Consider the following 20,837-nt stretch of genomic DNA (forward strand, 5'->3'; position numbering starts at 1 on the left):
TGCTCATGATTATTTATATGTGATGATCATGTGCTTTACCTGCCAGCTGTTCTCTGGGTTCAGGGGGAAAAGAGGCTTTCTTGGCTCCAATTCTGAGCAAATTATTCGGACTGTCACTAATTATAGGCCCCCGAGACGGAATTAGATGACATATGCTTCTGTAACGCAACTCAGCAGCAGTCTGCTTCATTTTACCGATAGTTAAAAAAAAAAAAAAAAAAAAAAAAACATTTTTATAGAATGGAAAGAGATCTGTTTCTTTACACAACTTTTCCTAAAATGCCTTGTTGAGTCAGGGAATGTCACAAACCAATTTCCCTCACATATGAGGAAAAAGCCATTAATATGTCCCTATAAAATTCAAATCCCTCTTTTGATTTTTGATTGAAATAGACTGCATTCAGTTTTTGGGAAGGTGCATTTTGAAGACTTGGATTACATGTGAGTATTTTTCTTCCCTCAAAATACATCGAAATGTATGACTTTGTAATAAAAAAAAAAACAGGTCAGTTCACTTTAGAGGTTTTTTTTTCAATTATTTTATTATTGTGGCCTGATATTTCCCCAGATCTTCAGAAAAGTTACTTTTAAACAAAAATACACAATGTTTTTATAACTGTTTACAATTTAATGTCCAGTTCACTTAAAGGAAGAGATATTTGTGTTTGGATGCTGTTCTTTACATAAACAGTCCTGGGAATAAAACAAACTGAGGAAGCTTTTGGTTTCAGATCATCAAAACAAACAGAGAAACCGGTGGTCCAACGTCCGCAGGGCGGAAAGGATCGGGCAACCTTGGCTTCCTCTGAGAGAAGCAAGAGAGCCAGGGTGGAGATGGAGAGGAGATGGAGAGCAGATGAAGAGGAGATGGAGAGGAGGAGGAAAGGCGAGAGAGCGGACAAAGAGGACAATGGGAGAAACTGGAGAGGGGATGGAGAGGAGGAGGAGTGCTGAAAGGAGGAGGAAAGAGATGAAGAGAAGAAGGAGATGAAAAGGAAATGAATTGAGATAAAGAAAAGAAGGAGGAGAAGAGGTGGAGATGGACAGCAGGAGCTAAGACTAGAGGGAGAGCTGAAAGAGAGGAGAACGAGAGCAGCTGGAGAGGAGAAGGGTAAGGAGAGCAGCAGCTGTGAGAACACGCACACACGTGCGCGCGCTCACACACACACAGACACACAAACACGCACACACGCACTCGTCGGGTCGCGTCAGCGCCGGCGGGGCGGTGCTGCGGGTCCGAGGTGTTTTCCAGCTTTAAAAGGAGGAGCCGCGCGTCACTCGGAGTCGGAGGAGCTCTGGAGGAGCGAGTCTGCAGCGCACCGGCTTCACGTCCCCTCACTGCCCAAGTTGTTCTGTAGGTTATAGGTTCGAGTCCTGCCTTTGGACGCGTTTAGCGCTCGGCTCTTATATTCCAGCGGCTTTGCGTTTTAATGCACCGCCCCGGAGGAGTGTGGATTAATAAACCCAGTGTGGATTAATAAAGTGTGTATTGTTACACTTTACCGTCTCACGGCTCACACACTCAACTCATGCTCTGAGAGCTTTTTTTTTTTTTTAACCCCCACCCCCTCCCTCTCCGCACTTTCCGGCGCTCTGATCGTCTTCAGCATCTTCGCGGAGCAGAAGCAGCGCAGTGCGCGCGCCTCGGACCCCGGACCGCTCGGACCTCGTGACCCCTTCGGAACCCTCGGTGCTGCGGCTCCTCCTCTCCTCCTCCAGCATGAAATCAGCAGAAGAAGGTAAAAGCCCCGGCTGCCATTCACTCATCATTTCCCAGACTCAGAGTCATCATGACCGCCGCTGCCGTTTCTTATTATGTACGAGCGAGGAAATTAGAGGGAATTAAAGATTAAATTGGACACGAAGAGCGCGATGTCATGGACTCGTTCCCTGATGCTCCAGGTCCAGGAAGCTCCAGGCACGCGCGTCCTCCTGCGAAGCCTCACCTTAAAATACCTTGGAGAAACTCCTGCAGACGTAATGACAATGACCGTAATGATGTAACGCGGTGTGATGACACTGACAGCTCCGAGCCTCACACACACACACACACACACACACTGCTTGCGTTGCGAGACGCGCGACAAACACACTCCAGGCCAGGCCGGGGGACACACACGTGTGAAAGAAACTAGTGTCGAAGAAAAATCACTGCCGTTCATTTCTGTGTCTGATGTGTGGAGCGAAGCGACGTCTCGGTCCTCACAGCGGGTGGCGTAGTGGTTAAAGCCGTCACCTGGCATTCGAGGCGAGGGTGTAGGTGCCAGTCCCGGCGTAGAAGCGACCCGAAAAGGGTACTTACCGCAAATTACTCTAGTAACAACAGCCAGCTCTGTAACTACTGTACAAAAGTGTTCTTCTGATGATGAAGACATCAACTAAATACTCCTCCTCTTTCTACTACTGCTAATGATAATAACAATAACAATAATATGAAAACAAGAAATATTTGTGGCTAAATAGAAATAATAATATATCGTGATATTGAACGGTTTCAAAAATGGGTGGGTGAGTGAATGAATGGATAGATAGTTTCTATTATTATTATTATTATTATTATTGTAGTAGTAGTAGTGTTGGTGGTGGTTGCAGTAATTAGTTTTCACTATGCACAAGTTGAAAATGTAGCTTGAATTTTGAGTTCATTTCATATGTAACTGCATGCATGGTGTGCAACAAGATGTGAGATGTGTGGTATAGAAAGTTGTGAAACTAAGAGGAGAGATGGGACTGTTGCCAGTTAAAACACCTGCTGAGCAGAACCAGAGGAACACTGAAGCGCTGGGGATGTCCGATGTCGGGAGCGTCTGCCTCTGGAGATCTCCCGCCTTTCTGATAGCGGCAGGTTCCTCGCATACGGGAGTCAGCTTGCTTCCAGGTGACGGGTTGCCATGGATACAGACGCAGCCCATGAGCATCCCTTCTCGGGTGCACGGAGACTGCGAGGGCCTCCGCTTCTACGAGGGTTAAGCTCAATGGTCGATCAGCATCGCTCTTACACGTGCAGACAAAGTTCAACCCGTGGTGACCTCACTGACACGTTCGCAAACGGTCCGAGCCGATGGCTGCACACCTGGACCGAGTTTTTGTCGATGTGCCACGCGCCTTTTGACCTCGGCACCTGCTCTGTCGCTTTCTCGTGCTGTGTCACGCCTTTGCCAGCAGGCGACCCCGTGGGCCCTGCAAGCACGCGCTGCACGGCTTCGCACCCGGAAATGCAAAGCGCGAGATGCGCAGAGATAGCGTACGCCAGTGAAAGTGACGCCGCGTGTGGGTGTGCGCGGTGCGCCCCGCCAACAACTCAAAACCTGCTTGCGCGCGCAATTCTGACAGTCAGATGCTGAGTGTAACATCAGTGTAAGAGCAGGGTTAGAACAGCGTAAAAGCAGTGTAAGGTCAGTCACGTTGGTCCCGAAGGCCACAGGATGTCCTCCTTCAGCGAGGAGCAAGAGTTCGACTTTAACTTTCTCTTTGAATACAGCCAAGAAGAAGAGCCCAGCAGCAGGAAAGGTGTGTAACAGTGTGTCTGTCTGTAGGGGTGGGGGTGGGGGTGGGGTCTGTGGGACGCTGCTGTTCAGGACAAACTGCCAAAAAGTGGCAGTGACTCTTAACCACCTCAATGACTCCCTCTGGCCTCTGGGCATTATTTCGTTATTAAAGTACAACATGATCATCAGAGTGTGTCAGGTGAGGTGTTACCCCAGTAAACGCGTGTGTCATGTGTGGAAGCCTGTGAGTTAAACCACCGGCCGTGTGCCATGTGCTTGTGTGTGTTTCCAGCTGCACGCTACATGTATCCTCGGGTCTGGCGCAGTTGCAGTACAAGGGATTCCCTCAGAGTCTATCGTTGCGTGTGTTTGTATACCTGCCTGTGGATATGTGTGTGTGTGTGTGTGTGTGTGTGTGTGTCTTTGCGTGTGACAGTGTTCCTTAGTGTCTGTGTGTATGTGTGCTTATACATCCCTGTGAATGAGTGTGAGTGTTTGTGTACATCTGGGGGTCCGGGTGTGTGTTTAAGCATCCCCGTGCACGTGTGAATCTGAGTGTGTGAGTGTTTCTTGGCATGTGAGCATTTATGTGTCCGAGCATCTCGCGTGTGTTTATAAATCCCCCGTAAGCGATGGTGCACGTCCTAGCGGGTGAATATCTGCGGATGTGTGTGTGTTTGACTGTGTATGTGTATCCGAATATGTTTGCATCTGGGTGTGTGTGTGTGTGTGTGTGTGTGTGTGTGTGTGTGTGTGTGTGTGTGTGTGTGTGTTCGAGTGTACTTTACACGAGTGAGTGTGCGATTGTGTGTGTTTACACATCCCCATCTGTGGATGTATGTCTGCGTATGTGTGTGTGTGTGTGTGTGTGTCTGTAATATATTGTGAAACATGCTACTTTTCTGTCCTGTACAGCGCTCTACGTCTGCACTACGACTAGTTGTGGAAATTGACAGTCACAAGTTGGACTAATTTTAGACACTGGGCCCACACACTCCGCGGTTTGCGATTGCACGGCTGTGTCACGTGGTGAAAGTTTGATAGTGCTCGTCACAGACTTAGAACGCGGGGGGAAATGAGTTTGGTCGAAATGCACCCATTTGCCATTTCTCTTCGTTAAAGACAAACACCGCAAGCGGGACACGTGTTGCCGGCCCACAACCAGCGAATTAGCAACATGCTAACCTGAAGCGATTTTTTTTTACCTTTCTTGTTTGTTTCACCAAAAATGTCTGACATGTATTATTATGATCATAGTAATACAAGGTTTTGGACTTGCAGAGAAATCTTTGATGCTCCTTGTGAAATTTCGATGTTTTTCCCAGACGGCGATAAACAAGCTCAGGACTTCCACACGGGAACGGTTTATTCGCTTACCGTTTAATCCGTCTACTCCGTCCAAGAGTTGGTGTTGCCGGTGTTGTTTTTACGTTCTCAATCTCGATCATAATTTACAGCACAGAAATCTCCTGACCTGAAGCGAAGTGTTTCAGCACATGCAAATGCGGCCTGATGGCATCTTTAGTACATGAGGCGAGATGTGGCCTGGTACATGTGACACATGACCTTTCGATGGCCCAAGAGAGCCGGACCCACAAGAGGATGGCATTCCTCTCATAATAACCAGTACGGTCGTAACCGAAAAGCCGCATTCCAGGTTAGGAGAACTGAGCTTTATGAGGAGTTTCATTTAATATATTCCCCCGCTTCAGCTTACCAGGCAGGCATTTCCTCGTAGGAGCTCTGGTGGAGTGAGTCGGCGGCGCGCCGGGTTCACTTACCCTGGCTGTGCGAACTATTCTATAGGTTATAGGTTCGACCCAGTTTGAATTTGTGTTTCTTGATAGCTGAGCGGCACAAGACCAGAACCACCATGCGGTCCTCTTCTCAGTTACAGTTTGGCTTTAAAAAGTTCTCAGCCTCCATTAACCCTTTCATTGGGTGTCAGTTCAGCTGCATTAATTTCATTCATTTCTTTTGTCTTTACTGCTCTGCTTTGTGAATTTTGCATTTAAGGTGGAATCCATACATACGCAAAGGGTGTCATAGGTATGACTGTTTTGTTTCGCAGAGTTTATGCAGGCTATGTATTCTCTGCAGAAGAGTTGAACAAGCACGGGTAGAGAGACATACTGTAATTTATTTGCCATAATTTAAAATATTATCTTTCTCGGGTGTGTGTTCTGTTATCAAAATGGCGTTTTTTTCTTTTTTTCAGATGCCTTCAGCTATGCTCCAAATGTCAGCATGTCCCTGCCATTTAGCATGGGGAACCCTTGTCTTCCCTCCCAGTATCATGGCCTTCCATCCAGCCCCATCATCTCTGTGACCTCATGTCACCAGGCAGCCTACGGGATGCTGGAGGACACAGGGGTATCCGGGTACTATCTCTCTCCTGGCCACAGGCCCAATGGCGCCCCCGCCCTAGAGAGCCCCCGCATTGAGATCACAGCCTACAGCCAGTTCCCTGAGGATGAAGCCGAGGAGAGCCGGGCACCCATGACCAAGCGTCTCAACTCGGTGGTAACGCTGACTCTGCCCAGTGCTGATGGCTATCGCGACCCTAGTTGCCTGAGTCCAGCCAGCAGCTTGTCATCACGCAGCTGCCACTCTGAGGCCTCCTCCTATGAGTCGGGTTTCTCCTACAATTACGACAACTCGCCACAGAACTCGCCCTGGCAGTCTCCCTGTGTTTCCCCAAAGGGCTCCTCTTCCCTGGCTTCTTGTACGCTTGGCGGCGGCTCACCTCGCCACTCTCCATCCGGTTCCCCACGCGCCGGCTCGCCCTGTGGTGGCGCCAAGCGCAAGTACAGCTTCAGTGGGGGCCCATACGGGCAGACTTCACGCTCACCCCGGCGCTCCGCTACGCCCTCGCCACAGGGTTCTCCGCTCCTCAGTGCCACAGATGACACCTGGGCCCCTGACACCAACCAGTACACCAATTCAGCCATCGTGGCAGCCATCAATGCCCTCAGCACTGATGGCGTGGGCGACCTGGCTGAGGGTGTCCCGCTCAAGGCCCGCAAAACAACTCTAGAGCCCAGCCCAGGTGTGAGCCTCAAGGTGGAGCCTGGAGGGGACGATCTAAACCTGGAAGAGACGCAGGATGACTTTCATGGCCCTCGTGGGCCTTTCAAGAAGGAGAACTATGGCGGGAGCTTCCTTGACGTACCCCAGTACCCCTACTCCTGGCCTAAGCCGAAGCCCTACATCAGGTAAGTGGGGGGATGGAGTCATTCAGAGCGTTATCCCCGATACCCTGCAGCCAAAGCAGGATGGAGCATAGTGGTTAGAGCCATTGACTTGCTCTTGAAGGATCTGGGTGCCATTCTCCATCCTACTGTGGTGCATTTGATCAAGGTGCTTTCCCCTGAATTGATACAGTAAAAATGATCGTGATCCATAAATTTACCCAAATGGGTGAATCACTGTAAGCAGCTTAACATTGTCATTTGCTTTTGAAAAAAGTGTCAGCTAAACAAATAAATGTTCGTTTTATCCAGTAGCAAAGAGGGGGCAAAATCTGGGGCCACACTTCTGTACGTTACGTTCTTTAGGTCCTGCAATGGAGCCGTGACTGTTTACTTCTCTCCATGATTAATGGACACTTGTACATACAAATCAAGGGCTGCTCCGTGGTTCCCACACGCTCAAACAATCCATCCAAACATACATTTTTTCTTTCAGTATCTTATGTCTTTTTTTATTTTTCCTAAGATTATTTTTGTTTATTTATCTGGGCCTAATGTTTTTTATCTTCAAAGACCAAACAGCAGGGTCACAGAGAGGCACACTCCAAGCAGGATTTTCATTTGAAGTTCAGAAATGTTTCATAAATCATATTTTCAGGGAGGGGCTGTGTATGTGCGGCGGTAACCACAGAAACACACAAACAGACACACATGCTGAAACACACATGCTTACACACACACACTCACACACACACAGACAGAGCTGTTTAGCTGGCGTGTATTCCTTATTTTACAACAAAACCATTTTTATTTTTCGTTCGCTCTTCATGTTCTTCTCGCTTTCTGTGCCACCAGGCTGGCACACTTTCCTGCAGGAAATCAAGTGTTTGATGGAGATAATCTCAGACAGGAAGTGATGGTGACAGGAGAGTGGGGGGGTGGGGGGGCGGAGCTATAGTGCGGCCCACCGTTCGCAACGCGATCCTTTCCACTGCCAGAGTGATGTCATGCTTTGACTGCAGCGATAAAGATAAGGGGAAATCGGCCGGTCATGGGTCAACAAACACACCAGACCTCCCAGACTACGATCACAGATTTCTTTTCATGTTTTGCTTTTGGGTCAAAGGATTATTTTGAACAGATATCCAGTACAATGGACTTTTTTTGACAATTTTTTTTCTGTTTGTCTGATGTGACTTTCACGTCACATGCTATAATCTTCAAACTTACTGCTTTTTTGGTGTTTGCCTCAGCTGATGCCCTTATCTTATTTCTCTTCCTTCTTTTCTCCAAAGCAGTGTAGAATCATTATTACAGTAGTATTTAGTTGCTATTTCCATACTAGATCCTTAGCCACTAGGTTTTTTCTATACATTGCTTTTGAATTTTTGCTGGCTGAGAATAAGGGGGGGTCACAGTTGGCATGATGGTTCGTGCTGCCACCCTCTACTTGAAGGACCCAGGTTTGAACCCCATGTCCTGCTGCAGTACCCTTGATTAAGTCACTATTAAAAATTGCCCAACTGTATAAATAGGTCATTCAGTGTCAGTAACTTAACATTAAGCCACTTTGGAAAAAAGTTAAATATTTAGTTGACTTAATAAATATAAATGTACAAAAACACTGACCATGACATGTGTATCAGTGCCCACTGCTGTGTGTGTGTGTGTGTATGTGCCTCCATATGTGTGTGTAAATGTCTCTGTTTTCCACAGCCCTTCCCTGCCTGCTCTGGACTGGCAACTGCCCTCCTGCTCAGGACCCTACAGCCTGCAGATTGAGGTGCAGCCCAAATCACACCACCGCGCCCACTACGAGACAGAGGGCAGCAGAGGGGCAGTCAAAGCCCTGTCCGAAGGACACCCCGTTGTACAGGTATCGAGGGCCTCCTCCTAGGCGAAAGATGGAAGATTTACATTGGGACCACAAATGATGTCTACACACTTATTAATATTCATTCACTGTTGGTTTTTCAGACTGTTGCTGCCTTGTTATGACACTGAAAATCAACTTCCCTCAGATGAGATACAATCTTTCTTCCATGTGACTGCATTTACTTTTTCTGAAAGGATTTACAAGTGCTAGTCACCCCTCAGGGGAATACAGCATCAGTCTGAATGATGACCTTAGATGTTGCTTTGCTAGTTGATTATTACAGTACATGTAAATTGCACCAAAGGGAATCCTTGCACATATCATGCACATCATGCAGGTTCTAATGATGTCAAGTCAGAGAGTGTGACTCTGAGTGCGCGTGTGTGTGTGTGTGTGTGTGTGTGTGTGTGTGTGTGTGACTGCAGATGGCTTTGCGAGTATTTGTGTGCTCCCATTCCCTGGAGAGCGCCTTGATTAACAGGATGTACTAACATAATGGCAAGCAGATAGAGATAGAAAGGGTCAGGAAAATGTGATTTTTCATGCTACTGTGCTGACTGCTGGACGAATCAGGTTTGACTGAGCAGCGGTTTTCATTTGCCTATGTCCCCGCAGGTAAAGACTAGCCTCTACAGACTGCTGCAAAGCTGGTAGTTAATAGGACAGTGATTAAGGACCCAATGTTGTTACCAGGAGGTTTCCAATTTAAATCCAAAGCCAAGCTCTACCTCTTTATCCTGAAGCAACTCTTTAACACACTGAATCCAATACCAAGGCAAAACTCCATGTGATATATGTCAGGGACTAACAAAATGAACAGCAACACATTGTTTTTTTAATATCTGTATTTTCTCACAGTCTAACTTGAAGGAAGAGCTCCTTACGATCGAGATGTATTCCCTTTGGATTGTGTGGGACCTCTCACTGCCAGGGTGGGCAAAGGAAGGTCTCGTGATATCTAGGCTTTCCCCACATGTTCTAAGATTCAGCTATTGGGGGTGGTTTTGACTGCTTTAGCCACTTCCATTCCACTCTTTAAAGCTGAAACCATGTGGTAGCTATACATCAGTGCACTGTCTCACTTTCAATGTCACTGAATCTTCTGAACTAAAAATTTTTTGTTTACAAAAAGCTTTTTAAATAAATTTACCTGGATGTACCTCTATAAACTAGGTATTTACACTGAAGAAAATCGGGCTAATCTCTTTGGGGATTTGCACAGTGGTGGTTTCAAGTCTAGGATTTGAACCTGTAATGTCTGTCCAGTCCAGACTGATAATGACTACGCCACCTGCTGCCTCGCCAGGCGGATTGATGAGCTCCACATGCTACTAATGAGCTTCACATGCATGGCGTAAAGGCGATCTCCATCAGGCACAGATTTTTAACCCACAATGATTCAGGACCTACTGCTGCTAGGGTCACTCTAATGACGCACTTTTGTTGTCCAGCTCCTATTGCTTCACTGGAAATCTGGACATTATGCATGTATGTATGTGTGTGTGTGTGTGTGTGTGTGTGTGTGTGTGTGTGTGTGTGTGTGTGTGTGTGTGTGTGTCTGAGTTTTTTTTTTTCTACTGCTGTGATTTAACTCACAAACTATTTGGTTTCAAGTGGAATATCTTGGGGCTTTCATAAGAGCGCAGCCACTTGACAGTTAGCCAGGGAGCTCAGGTTTCACATACGGCAGCGGGGACTCGGTCTCCCCCCTTTCGGCTTTGGTGAAGCAATCGTGGTCACAAATGGCGGGGTACCTGGCAAGACTATCCAAGCTTTAGTCATACGCTTTCACCAGTTTAACATGTGAGGAATAGATCACTCAGCAGCCCTCATGAGTGTAGCCTCTTTTCCCTTACTCATTCATATTTCAGTGCTTTTAAGGTATAGTATTAAAAAATATATGCCTATGTCATCACTGTATATGTTTCACACCTACTGTGGACTGTGCTGTAAGAGGCAAATTTCAGTCTTGGGGAGGATAAAATGAAAGGCTGACACACAGTCGGCAGTTGGTGTGAATTATCTCCATTTTCACGATCTTTAATCATAAGAGATCATTGTCCACTGAACACATCCTAGAGGTCATCCTGTGGTATAAAGAGAGAAGTCAGATAAGATGAGTGTACAGAGCATGAGATGTAATCTCACATACAAAGGGCTGTTGCACACAGTTAGAGGTTTTATTGCATTTATTATTCAGGTTCCTTCAACAACAAGTACTTGTCAGCTGGAGGGTCCCCACAGGGCCATCACCCTGGCCTTTTGGACTTGTTTCCCCTCAGGGCTTTTCAACCTGTTCCCTCTCGGGCTCTTGGAGCTGTTCCCCAGCATCTGGGAGTAATGAGCTGCAGGTGTCTGGGAACAGCTCTGAAGGACGAGAAGGTGTTGTGGGGGTTGGGTGGGGGTTGGGTGAAGGAGCAGAGAACGCCCTGGTTGGCGGCCACCCTCCTGCACTCTCCCTCCTGGAGACACAGTTTCCCGCTGATTAGAGTCTCCCGACTCAGGGGAGATCCCATCTTCGCAGCGCATCTGATGTTCCTCAGCTCTCTGTCACCTCTGGAAGAGCAGTCATTCTTCAAGCGAATCTCAGACCTAATCCCCATGCCAGTGCCCCTCCCTACCCACACCCCCACACCACCAGCATGTCCCAAATGTCATGGCTGCTTCACTCATGATTTGAAGCAGGAAAGTTGCATTTAATAGCTGAGTTCTGACTTGTGTGTGTTTGCCAGTGAGCAGCATTTATGGCTACCAGACAGTTGAGTGGCTTCAGCCCTTCAAACCCATCTTTGGTGTATGTGCTTAACATAGCTAAGTACCAAAAGGGTGGCAGCTGGTAGGGTAGTGCAGAGTCAGAGCTACTACTTTGGGCCCGAAGGTTACAGGTTTGAGTTCCTCCTCCAACTACAGCACTCTTGAGCAAGGTACTTACCCTCAATTGCTCCAGTAAAATTGTCCAGCTGCATGAATGGGTAAATAGTTGTAAGTAGCTTAACATCATAAGTCACTTTAGAGGAAAGCATCAGCTAAATGAACAGATACAATGGGTGGTTTAACCCTCAGCTTGGAAACTTTGGTCTGTCTGAAGTCTCGATTGTGCACACTTTCTTTGCATCCGTTTGGTTTACCTGACGTCTCTATGCAGTGGTATGGTTTTCTCAAACCTCACCACGGTTGTATGAGTTCTGCGGCATCCACACCCTGCATGGTTTCAATGCAGACCTCCACGACTACTTCCAAACATACAGACTCCCTTTGTTCGCCCAAGTTCTCTGACATCATATCGAGTGGCATTCCCACAGAGGCTGGATGTCTGAACCACACGGCCTTGCGGGAGCTCGGCTCAGCGTTCCCGGCGGGAGTCCTGAACAGGCAGTACTCTAGCAGAGGCCTCCAAATTACAAGGTCTTCTTGCTCTGTGGCCGCCTGTGAATAAATTCCCTTCTCCCCTTCCCAAAGCTCCTTCTCCTTGGGTCTTTCATCGTCTGGACTCCTTAATAGAGGGCAGCTCCTTCCCTGTGCATCATGGCTGTCATGGTGAGGTGGGCTCCCTGGGCCACAGCTATGTGCAGTTTCTACACACTGATTCCAAATGCCAGAGGAAAAACAAGGTCCTCAGTAGAGGAAAAACACTTATTTTCTCTAGGGAGTTCAACGCCCGGTTGCAGCCCTAGGGTTAAACGATAAAAGAGGCTTCAGGTTCTGGATTTGATCTGAACTGTCACAGTTCAACTGGACAGTACAGTTCCACAGTGTATTGGGATTATGGCGGTGACACGTGTCATGTTAATCTCTCATTATAGAATTTGATCATTGATCAAGATTAGTGTAATAATTGTGCTGAAATTTTTGGGTGGAAATTAGAAGGAAAAAGTAGATTATTGAGAATATTTGGGAAATGGGGTGACCAGGTGTCATTTCACACATTCAATGCCCATCAAGGTTGTTGACCAGTGGAAAGGTCCGGTCTCCCTTGCTGTGTGACTTTTACTGCATGACCACAGCTTTACTGTGCTGTATTGTGCTATACGTCATAAGGGACAGAAGGTGATAGCCCCGGCTCACTTATATTTGCATTACATTTATGAATGAAGAGTTTTAGAGGCTGCCAGTTTAGATGTGATTGTCAAAGCACAGTTACTCTGCCCAATAGCATCGTTTTTCCAGTGCACATTACACAAGTGGCTACATATAGAAGTGATAGGAAATACAACAGTGATCATCACAGATAGTGTGATGCAAGTTTACAGAGCAGTTAGGAGATCTGGAGAGAAATGAGCCCAAAAGAGATGGGTTTGAGATCATTCTGGAATATTGGGAGAGATTCAGAAGTTCCAAGAGATGGAGGAAGTTCATTATACCATATCTGGGAGAAAACTGAGAACCTACTGACTATTGGTTTTGGACCCATGCGAGTGGGACCACCAAGCAGTTGGAGGCGACGGAGTACAGTGGTCTTGCTGGGATGTAGGAGTTATCAGGGCCTGTTAACAGCCCGGTTCCAGGTCTTTTCACTATCTTGTCTCTCTATCTCAGTTCAGACTGCCTCTCCATTGTCTACAGTGCACTTTTATTCACTGGGCGTTCCACTAGGGAGGTGCCGCAGACTCAGCATTAAGCTCTTCCTCAACCGGGAGCCCTGGTTGCCGGGGAGTCCTCCCACGTTCTCTGAAACTCTGATCTGCTCAGTCTTGATATCTTGAGCCATGCAGACAGCCTTGGCAGTGGCATTGTGGGGTGGAAACATCTCCCCCATGCACACACCCCCTCCTCAATTGTGGTGTTCCCTTTTTGGGGGGCTTTCCTTACTCACAACCTTGGTATGGGGTAACCACTAATTGTGGAGAAACAGCAGCTGGAAAACGGGATCATACTCCTGCATTCTCAGCGGTTTGAGGTGATAACCAGAATCCGACAGATTTACGAGGTAAGATATTGGGAAGCTTTGATTCCTGCGGCAAAAGAAGCAGAGAGCACACTAGTCCATCCGAACATCTTCTTCACCCCCAGCCTTCATTTTACAGTGAAACTATTAGTGATGTGCTAATTTCTTCAGGCCATGGGCTAATTTAAACCTTTTCTCAATCAAAAGCTCACTTCAGTCACTACAGGCCTTTGGCAACAGTGGAACACACGCCGTGAGAACAGGTATCGCATGTTGCTCTGCTAGGGAGTGGTTGGTTATGGGCTAGTCCCCATGCCCTAATATCGAACCCAAGGAGAAGATGGAGGGTATGGGGCCTCATAGCATAGCTACATAGAGACAGGAGCCCCCTCTGTTTATGGGTGTAATGAGAGGATCAGGAATGATGCTGGAAACGTGCTCCCGGTAGCCTAAACAAACAAGCGTGTCGAACAGCAGCTCATTTTGTTAAACAAATCTGTGCCTGGAGAGTTGTTAACCCCTGATGAAGTTTGAGAGACGCCATGTTAACCAGCGATGGAGGTTCCCCTCCTGCTGATAGAGAGTGGATGGTGGCCCGTTAAACATTGCTGTAGACTGGGTAGTGTCCTGTTAACCCTGAAGTAGGTAGCGGACACCCAGTAGGTGGAGCAGTGGTTAAGAAGTGATACTCATGAGTAACCTTCCCAATGCGTATTTGGTGGTTTGAATAAGCCCAAGAGTATATTAGATAGACATGAATTTCGGATAAAATGTTCACTGTAAAGGAGACATCCCTTACAGCGGATATTCAAAACCGTGATGTCTTTGGTTCAAAGGGAACAACAGGATCCTTGTCATTTGTTGACATTTAACTTTGGCAAAATGAAGTCAAGGCTTAGAGGTAAAACTTGCCCAATGACTTTACATTCCCTCTGCCTGGCAGAAAAGCACGGACATCCGTATTAGCTAAAGAGCCCCTTTGGTTAGATAAATGGTTGCACAGCTGGTTAGTGCACCATCTTGCTGGAGCTTCTGAGAATGTGCTTTAAGAAGTGCTGTGGGGAAACCAAGAGCACTCTCACCATAGCTGAGGCGGGGCACGGAGAAAGCCATATGGTAGACAGATTTGGGATGGCCTCTGGGGGTGGAGATCGCTCCTTTCTGTCAGGGTGTGCACACATCACCTGGGGATGCCTGGGCTCATTAATCACCTTCTGCCACAGGTGAGGTTACTCCAGCTTTGATTTGGGCACAGCACGAAAGAACTTCTCGCAAGTTATAAAAATGAAGAAGGGCCATAGAGTTATGAGGTATTCAAACCCTACTGCTAACTTCCTGTAATTATGCATTTTAAAAATCCAAAGATCACGAAACCTACTGTTTATATTGGAAAGGCTGCTTTTTCAGGTTCTCTCTGTGTGTGTGTGTGTGTGTGTGTGTGTGTGTGTGTGTGTGTGTGTGTGTGTGCTCGCATGTGCATGACTCTCTTGCCATTGCTCACATGCTCACAGCTGGTAGACCACTGTTAGTGGCTGGGCGAACTGTAAGATCTGCGGCTCGGCAAGGGGAGCAGCCCTAGACTGCTGTCTGGATTGATGTGTAACTGTTGTCTTGAGACCTAGAACCCCTGACCTCAGAGTGACTCTCTGATGACCAGTTTGAAATGTCATGGATGGGCCCATCCACTGCAAACCTCATATTTAACAAAATCAAAAGAAAATCATGTCGATGTTTGATTCATGCGAACTAAAATAAATTGCGGATTTTTTAAACCATATGAAGATCAGAGGCCACAGATTGACTTGCTGTTTTTGCAAGTGATTTGCTATGCAAAAGAACTCTACGCTCTCTCATGGATGGGGTCACTGGGTCCATCAGAGTGGGCGGGGACAGAGACACATCCTGAAGGGTGCACACGGCAGCCAATCAGTGCGCTGTCTAATTAGATCAGTCTCATTCCTTCCCCCCATTCCGATACGGGCTGGTTGTGGCATCGTTTCGCAGATTAAAAACGAATTCATTAAATCTTGTTTTCCTTGCTCTGGGCATGCCGCTGGCTGAGCTCGCGCCGCGTGGTGTTTGGCGGAGAGACCTCGTAATTGTTTAGTCTGAAAGAGTTTCCACATCTTAAATGCTGGAGACGCGGACGGCAAGCTTCCGAGAGCCGTGAATATGGCCCGAACCCCCTGTTCCGTAGCAACCCCCTCCCCACTTTCACTGACCCCATAGAAGGATAATTAAAACCCCATTCATCTGATTATGTCATTGGGTGCCTGTGGTCTCGGCTCTGTTTTATGAGTCAGTCTGTTAAATAAACACAGGGGCTTTATTTTGTCTGACAGACCTACTGTTTTCACTCGGTCAGGACTTAGATGTCGTGATGGAGTACATGAAACATACGCTCATATCGGAAGATAATTGAGCGTAATTTGCAGGGTTTTTGTATAAGCCCTGTTTACTGGGGTAACTGATTACGGGTTTCATTATTAACCCTTATTTGTCTGACATCTCCAGTTTGACTTACAGTGCAAGGTTTGTGCACTACTTGTTTTGATTTAGTTATTTATACAGCAGGGTAATTCTTACTGTGTCGGTTCAAGATATGTACAAAGGTATATCAAGAGGGGGATTTAAATCTGGGCTTTTCAAATGCAAGGTAATTGCTGTAGCCACTATACCACCTGCTGCCCCCAAGTGTTGCATGAATCCAGTTTCAAATAATTTCCTGCCTTTATTGCCCGACACATGGTTTGTTTGGGAGTTCTGAGAATATGGCAGGTTTCCTGGCTTCAGGGTGACCTTCCTTAGGGCCACACACGCATTGGCCTAAACACAGACAGGCAGGGCAGGGCAGACAGAGTCAAGGTTCTTCTGGACCATCTACTCTCCTGGTCAGATTTCCCAGAACCTCCCAGTGCAGTCCAGTTTTGTGGTCACATGGTGTTCTGGTAACGTTGTGTTAGCTCAGCCCAGCGGGTCTCTAGTGCACAATGGACCGGTCACGAGGGTGGGGATTCTGAGGACAGGATACCACAGGCTCCAGCAGCTATAAGACATCTTTCCCGTTCCTCACTGACTTCTTTTCAGCCATGGGAGACAGGGTGGGTGGTGCTTGTAGTACATGTGAAAAAAACAGCTGGAGAGATGATAGCACCCCGGATAAGTATTAAATGTGCGGCTATGGTGATCCGACACTGATGAGCACCGTGAACGTGTTTGTGCCATGGCGTAAGCAGATGCCAGTCTCAGCCAAGGAGTTCCGGAAAGACTGTGGTGACTGAATGAGTAAGGGACATATTTCAGTAGTCTGCAGCGCACACCAATGCTGACGTGGAACATACATTGGAAACCAGGAGGATGGAACGTCGCAGAATGAGCTTTGCTTTCTCATTGGCTGCCATGAAAGGCTGTTTTATAACCTACCCAATATAAAAATAGAAAATAGCCAGAGATTTACAGTTTACCGTTACAAACTGGCTTACGAGCAACCGCAGATTTAATTGAAAGTTTTTTTATGGCTTTGAGAAATTCCCACATTAGGCAACACGTGGTAAATTGATAAGTATGCACCATGGCAGAGAGAGAGGCTCTATTAGCCACCCATTTCCAGTGGGTGACCTTGTTTACGCATGAAGCCAACTAATAATAACCATCCAAACCATGGGCTCATACATTTATTTATTTCTCTCATGCCTTTTTCCAAAGTGACTTACAATGTGAGGCTTGTACACTCTGCTGCTTACAGTGATTTACTTGTTTATACAGCAAGGTCATTTTTACTGTATCAATTCATGGTAAGTCTTTGATGAAAGGTACTACAGCAGGTGGTGGGTTTCAAAGTTTCAGCTGCACTACCTACAGCCTACCCACAAATATTTATGTCTGTGATGAACTAAAGGTTTCGTGCAAATGCCATCGATTTACTGGTTTTCTTTGCATCGCAGTACTCATTTGATTAAGGAAGGCTTATATTTGCATAGGAAATATTAAATAGAATAATAATTTTCATGGATGAGTTGCCCGAGTTGTTGAGTTGGGGAGTCAGCAGCCTAACAACCTCCGTGTTGTGCAATGTTTCACACAAAAGGCATCTGATAAATAAATAAATGTTCCTAGAGGCCACCGTTGGGGGTTTCACGATAAAGATTGTTGTGCGCTGCTCTGTTGACATTTCTGCGCTGAGGTGCAGCCGTTCGCACATTTCCGCGAGAGGAACATGATCCCGTTTGAAGTCCTTCTTCCTACACAGCGGCCTTTTAATCTCCGCATGAGGCCAACTCTGGCAATTTGTCCCGGGTTCGAGAGACCCATTAAAAGTGAGCAAGCATGGTGGCAACCCTCAGGCAAACCCCAATGGAATAACTGTCAACTTGAGCCTGGGTTCAAGATCTGACTTTTGCACAGTTAATTATGTTTTTGTGCCTTTAGTTTCTCTTTTCAAACAGGTCAACTTTAAGCCATTGCTATTTATGCACATTAGAAAATAAAAATCAACATTTGCTGCCACACACACACACACACACACACACTTTCTGAACCGCTTGTCCCATACGGGGTCGCGGGGAACCGGAGCCTACCCGGCAACACAGGGCGCAAGGCCGGAGGGGGAGGGGACACACCCAGAACGGGACGCCAGTCCGTCGCAAGGCACCCCAAGCGGGACTCGAACCCCAGACCCACCAGAGAGGAGGACTGTGGTCAAACCCACTGCGCCACCGCACCCCCTCGCTTGCTGCCATTTTTCCCTAATTGCCATTGCTTGTGTGTTTAAGATGTCAGTATTTTTCTATATATTTATCTTTTGGTATACATTAAACTGTTTATTTTTGACCTTTTTAATGCAGTAGCCAAATTAACATGGTTTTTGTTTTTATTTTTCCTAAAGAAATGCCACTAAAAAGCATGTAGTCCTAAAATCACATGACTAATTGACACGGAATGGTAGGATTCTGACAAATATTCTGCTGCATAAATTGACAGGATGTTCAGTAGCTTTCACATTCCTCATCAGCTGTAAGCAAAATTCCTCAGAGGAGACTTATTTAGTCTGAAAAATCGTCGTTTTCCATTGAGTCACTATGAACAGAAAAGCCCTGAAAGCGAAGCCCCCAATGGCCATTTTTTTTTTCTTAATGGGCAGTTTTAAAGATGAACAATGACAGAAGAGCTGCTTCATTACTTCATACTTCACACCGTTTGTTGCTGGAAGGATCCAAAGTTAAAAAGGAGGAAAGCTAAGTACCTTAAGCAGAAGGAAGTTGAGGAAACCCTACCTTGTAACAGACATCAAACCATCTTCATAAAAATAGAACAGAATCAAACACGACAACCACTCACGGTCAGCGACCTGCAGGATTTTGCTTTTTATAATGTAAACGAGGTTATCTTATGGGTGGGGTTTATGGGTGGAAGTGTTGGTTTTGTGCTGGTGCCTCATTGCAATTTCTCTGCTCCACCCACAGCTCTATGGCTACATGGAAAGCGAACCACTAACTCTGCAGCTCTTCATCGGCACCGCCGATGACCGCCTGCTCCGCCCACATGCCTTCTACCAGGTGCACCGTATCACGGGCAAGACAGTGTCCACAGCGAGCCATGAGGTCTTGCAGTCCAACACCAAGGTGCTGGAGATCCCCCTGCTTCCGGAGAATAACATGCGTGCCCTGTAAGTGTTGTGAAATGCACATCGTCGCCTTTTTCTCGCTTGACAAGTCTTTTCGTTCATCCTGGTAGCTGGCAAAAGGCAACCTCCACATCCACTACAGTCCATACTGGTGTCTCCCGGGTCCAACATGCAGCAATGAGACCTATGAGGACTGGAGATCTTCATGACCTTAGGCGTCCAGCTCTGTTGTGTCAGTCTCCCGAAGCCCATCCGTTTCTCACCTGAAAACTCGGAAGCAGAGTCCCCAGGGGGTCTCCTCGGGGCGTCTAGGGCCTTGTTAGGGTTCTGTTGTGCTCCACAGGGAGCTGCAGACTGAAGCTCTTCGTTCCAGGGTTCCCACCAGTCATGTTGGTGTGGTGACCAGGCATTGTTTGTTCAACATTCCCCGACTGAGGTGATTCTACTTAGTCATCAGAAGAAATGACAGAATGTTGGTCATTTACGACTTCATGTCTATAAACAGGATAAAAAGGCTGCATGTTACATCAAGATGCCCTGAAGGTGATATGTTTCTGATTGTTTACACTTTACCTTTACATTTATTAATTTACAGACGCTCTACTCTGTGACACATGATTCTCAAAGAATGCTCATTTAGCCGCATACCACGGTTAAGTCTAAGACCACTTGTTGAGACACAATCCAAGACCTTGCCGAGGACATGCAGCATACGTATTTGCTCAGTAGATAAGTACAGGGGTTTAACCTTTGGGTTGATAAAGGTCAACGGATTTTTTTCAACCACGCATCCCTTCCAGTTTCACTAAACTTACTGGTTGCACACAGCAGACTAACGGAGAGATGCTGCAGCCACATGACTGACATTTCTATAGTGAGTGGTTCAATGTCTTGGAAGCCATTCCACCAGGCAGCTCTACTCAAGCGTTAAACTGGACCGCTCTGAGGTTTTCGGTAGCACTTCAGCTCTTGTCCCCTGTGAGCTGTCCTGCCCTTATGTCACAGGAAACTAGATTTGGTTTCAGAGCTCCCCGGTTTCCCACCCGAGTGAGGAAGAACGTGAGAGCAGAGCCCTCCTCCCAGGCTTCGGCAGGAAGGAGTAGGCTGGAGGCCCAGCAGGCGGTGATGATCGACTCTTTCCATGGCTGCCGAAAAAGCCGCTCAGCACTCAGCTCACCCTCCTGCATCCCTCGGCCCATGACTCTGTTCATCTGAACTCCATGTTTCATCACCTTGTTGTAGCACGTGTCGACCCCTCCACCCCTTCTAGTGGGGAGTGCAGCACTTTCTATGCGTGTTCCCTCCTGTTTGTTTTACATAACGCTGCATGATAGGAAAAATTAACATTGTGGACAAAAAAATTATAAAACTTGAGCTACCTCCAGCGATAAGGTGGCACAGTGAGAAGCGCTGCTGTCTCACAGCACCTGGGTGGTGCGAAAGGACATGGGTTCAGTCTGTGTGGAGTTCGCATGTTCTCCCTGTGTCTGCGTGGGTTTCCTCCCACACTCCAAAGACATGCTGTTCATGGTTCCCCCATAGCGTGTGAGTGACAGAGAGAGTGTGTGTGTTCCACTGATGTATGGATAAGTGACCCAGTGTAAGTAGTGTATCTAGCACTGTAAGTCACCACGGTGAAAAAGGTATGTGGGCTGATAACACTACACAGAGTTCATTGGAAGTCGCTTTGGACAAAGCGTCTGATAAATAAACACACACACACACACACACACACATTTTCAGAACCGCTTGTCCCATACGGGGTCACGGGGAA

At 47.0% G+C, this 20,837-nt stretch overlaps 1 protein-coding gene across 3 annotated transcripts in view; it reads left to right on the plus strand.

Annotated features, from left to right (window-relative positions):
• Positions 1–1,297: 1,297 nt before the first annotated feature.
• The window catches only part of LOC108940507 (nuclear factor of activated T-cells, cytoplasmic 1-like), a 64,554-nt gene continuing 45,014 nt past the window's right edge, over positions 1,298–20,837 (plus strand). The window contains exons 1-5 of one of the 3 annotated variants that reach the window (XM_018762745.2): positions 1,466–1,482; positions 1,608–1,739; positions 5,707–6,703; positions 8,396–8,555; positions 18,903–19,105. In XM_018762745.2, coding sequence (XP_018618261.1) covers positions 1,721–1,739; positions 5,707–6,703; positions 8,396–8,555; positions 18,903–19,105 — 1,379 coding nt within the window. In that variant the 5' untranslated portion in view covers positions 1,466–1,482; positions 1,608–1,720. Of the gene's footprint in view, positions 1,740–3,416; positions 3,511–5,706; positions 6,704–8,395; positions 8,556–18,902; positions 19,106–20,837 lie in introns of those variants that run through there. The other 2 variants (XM_018762744.2, XM_018762742.2) reach the window with 2 other exon arrangements.

Source organism: Scleropages formosus, chromosome 18, assembly GCF_900964775.1.
Source record: "Scleropages formosus chromosome 18, fSclFor1.1, whole genome shotgun sequence".
Classification (NCBI taxonomy): domain Eukaryota; kingdom Metazoa; phylum Chordata; class Actinopteri; order Osteoglossiformes; family Osteoglossidae; genus Scleropages; species Scleropages formosus.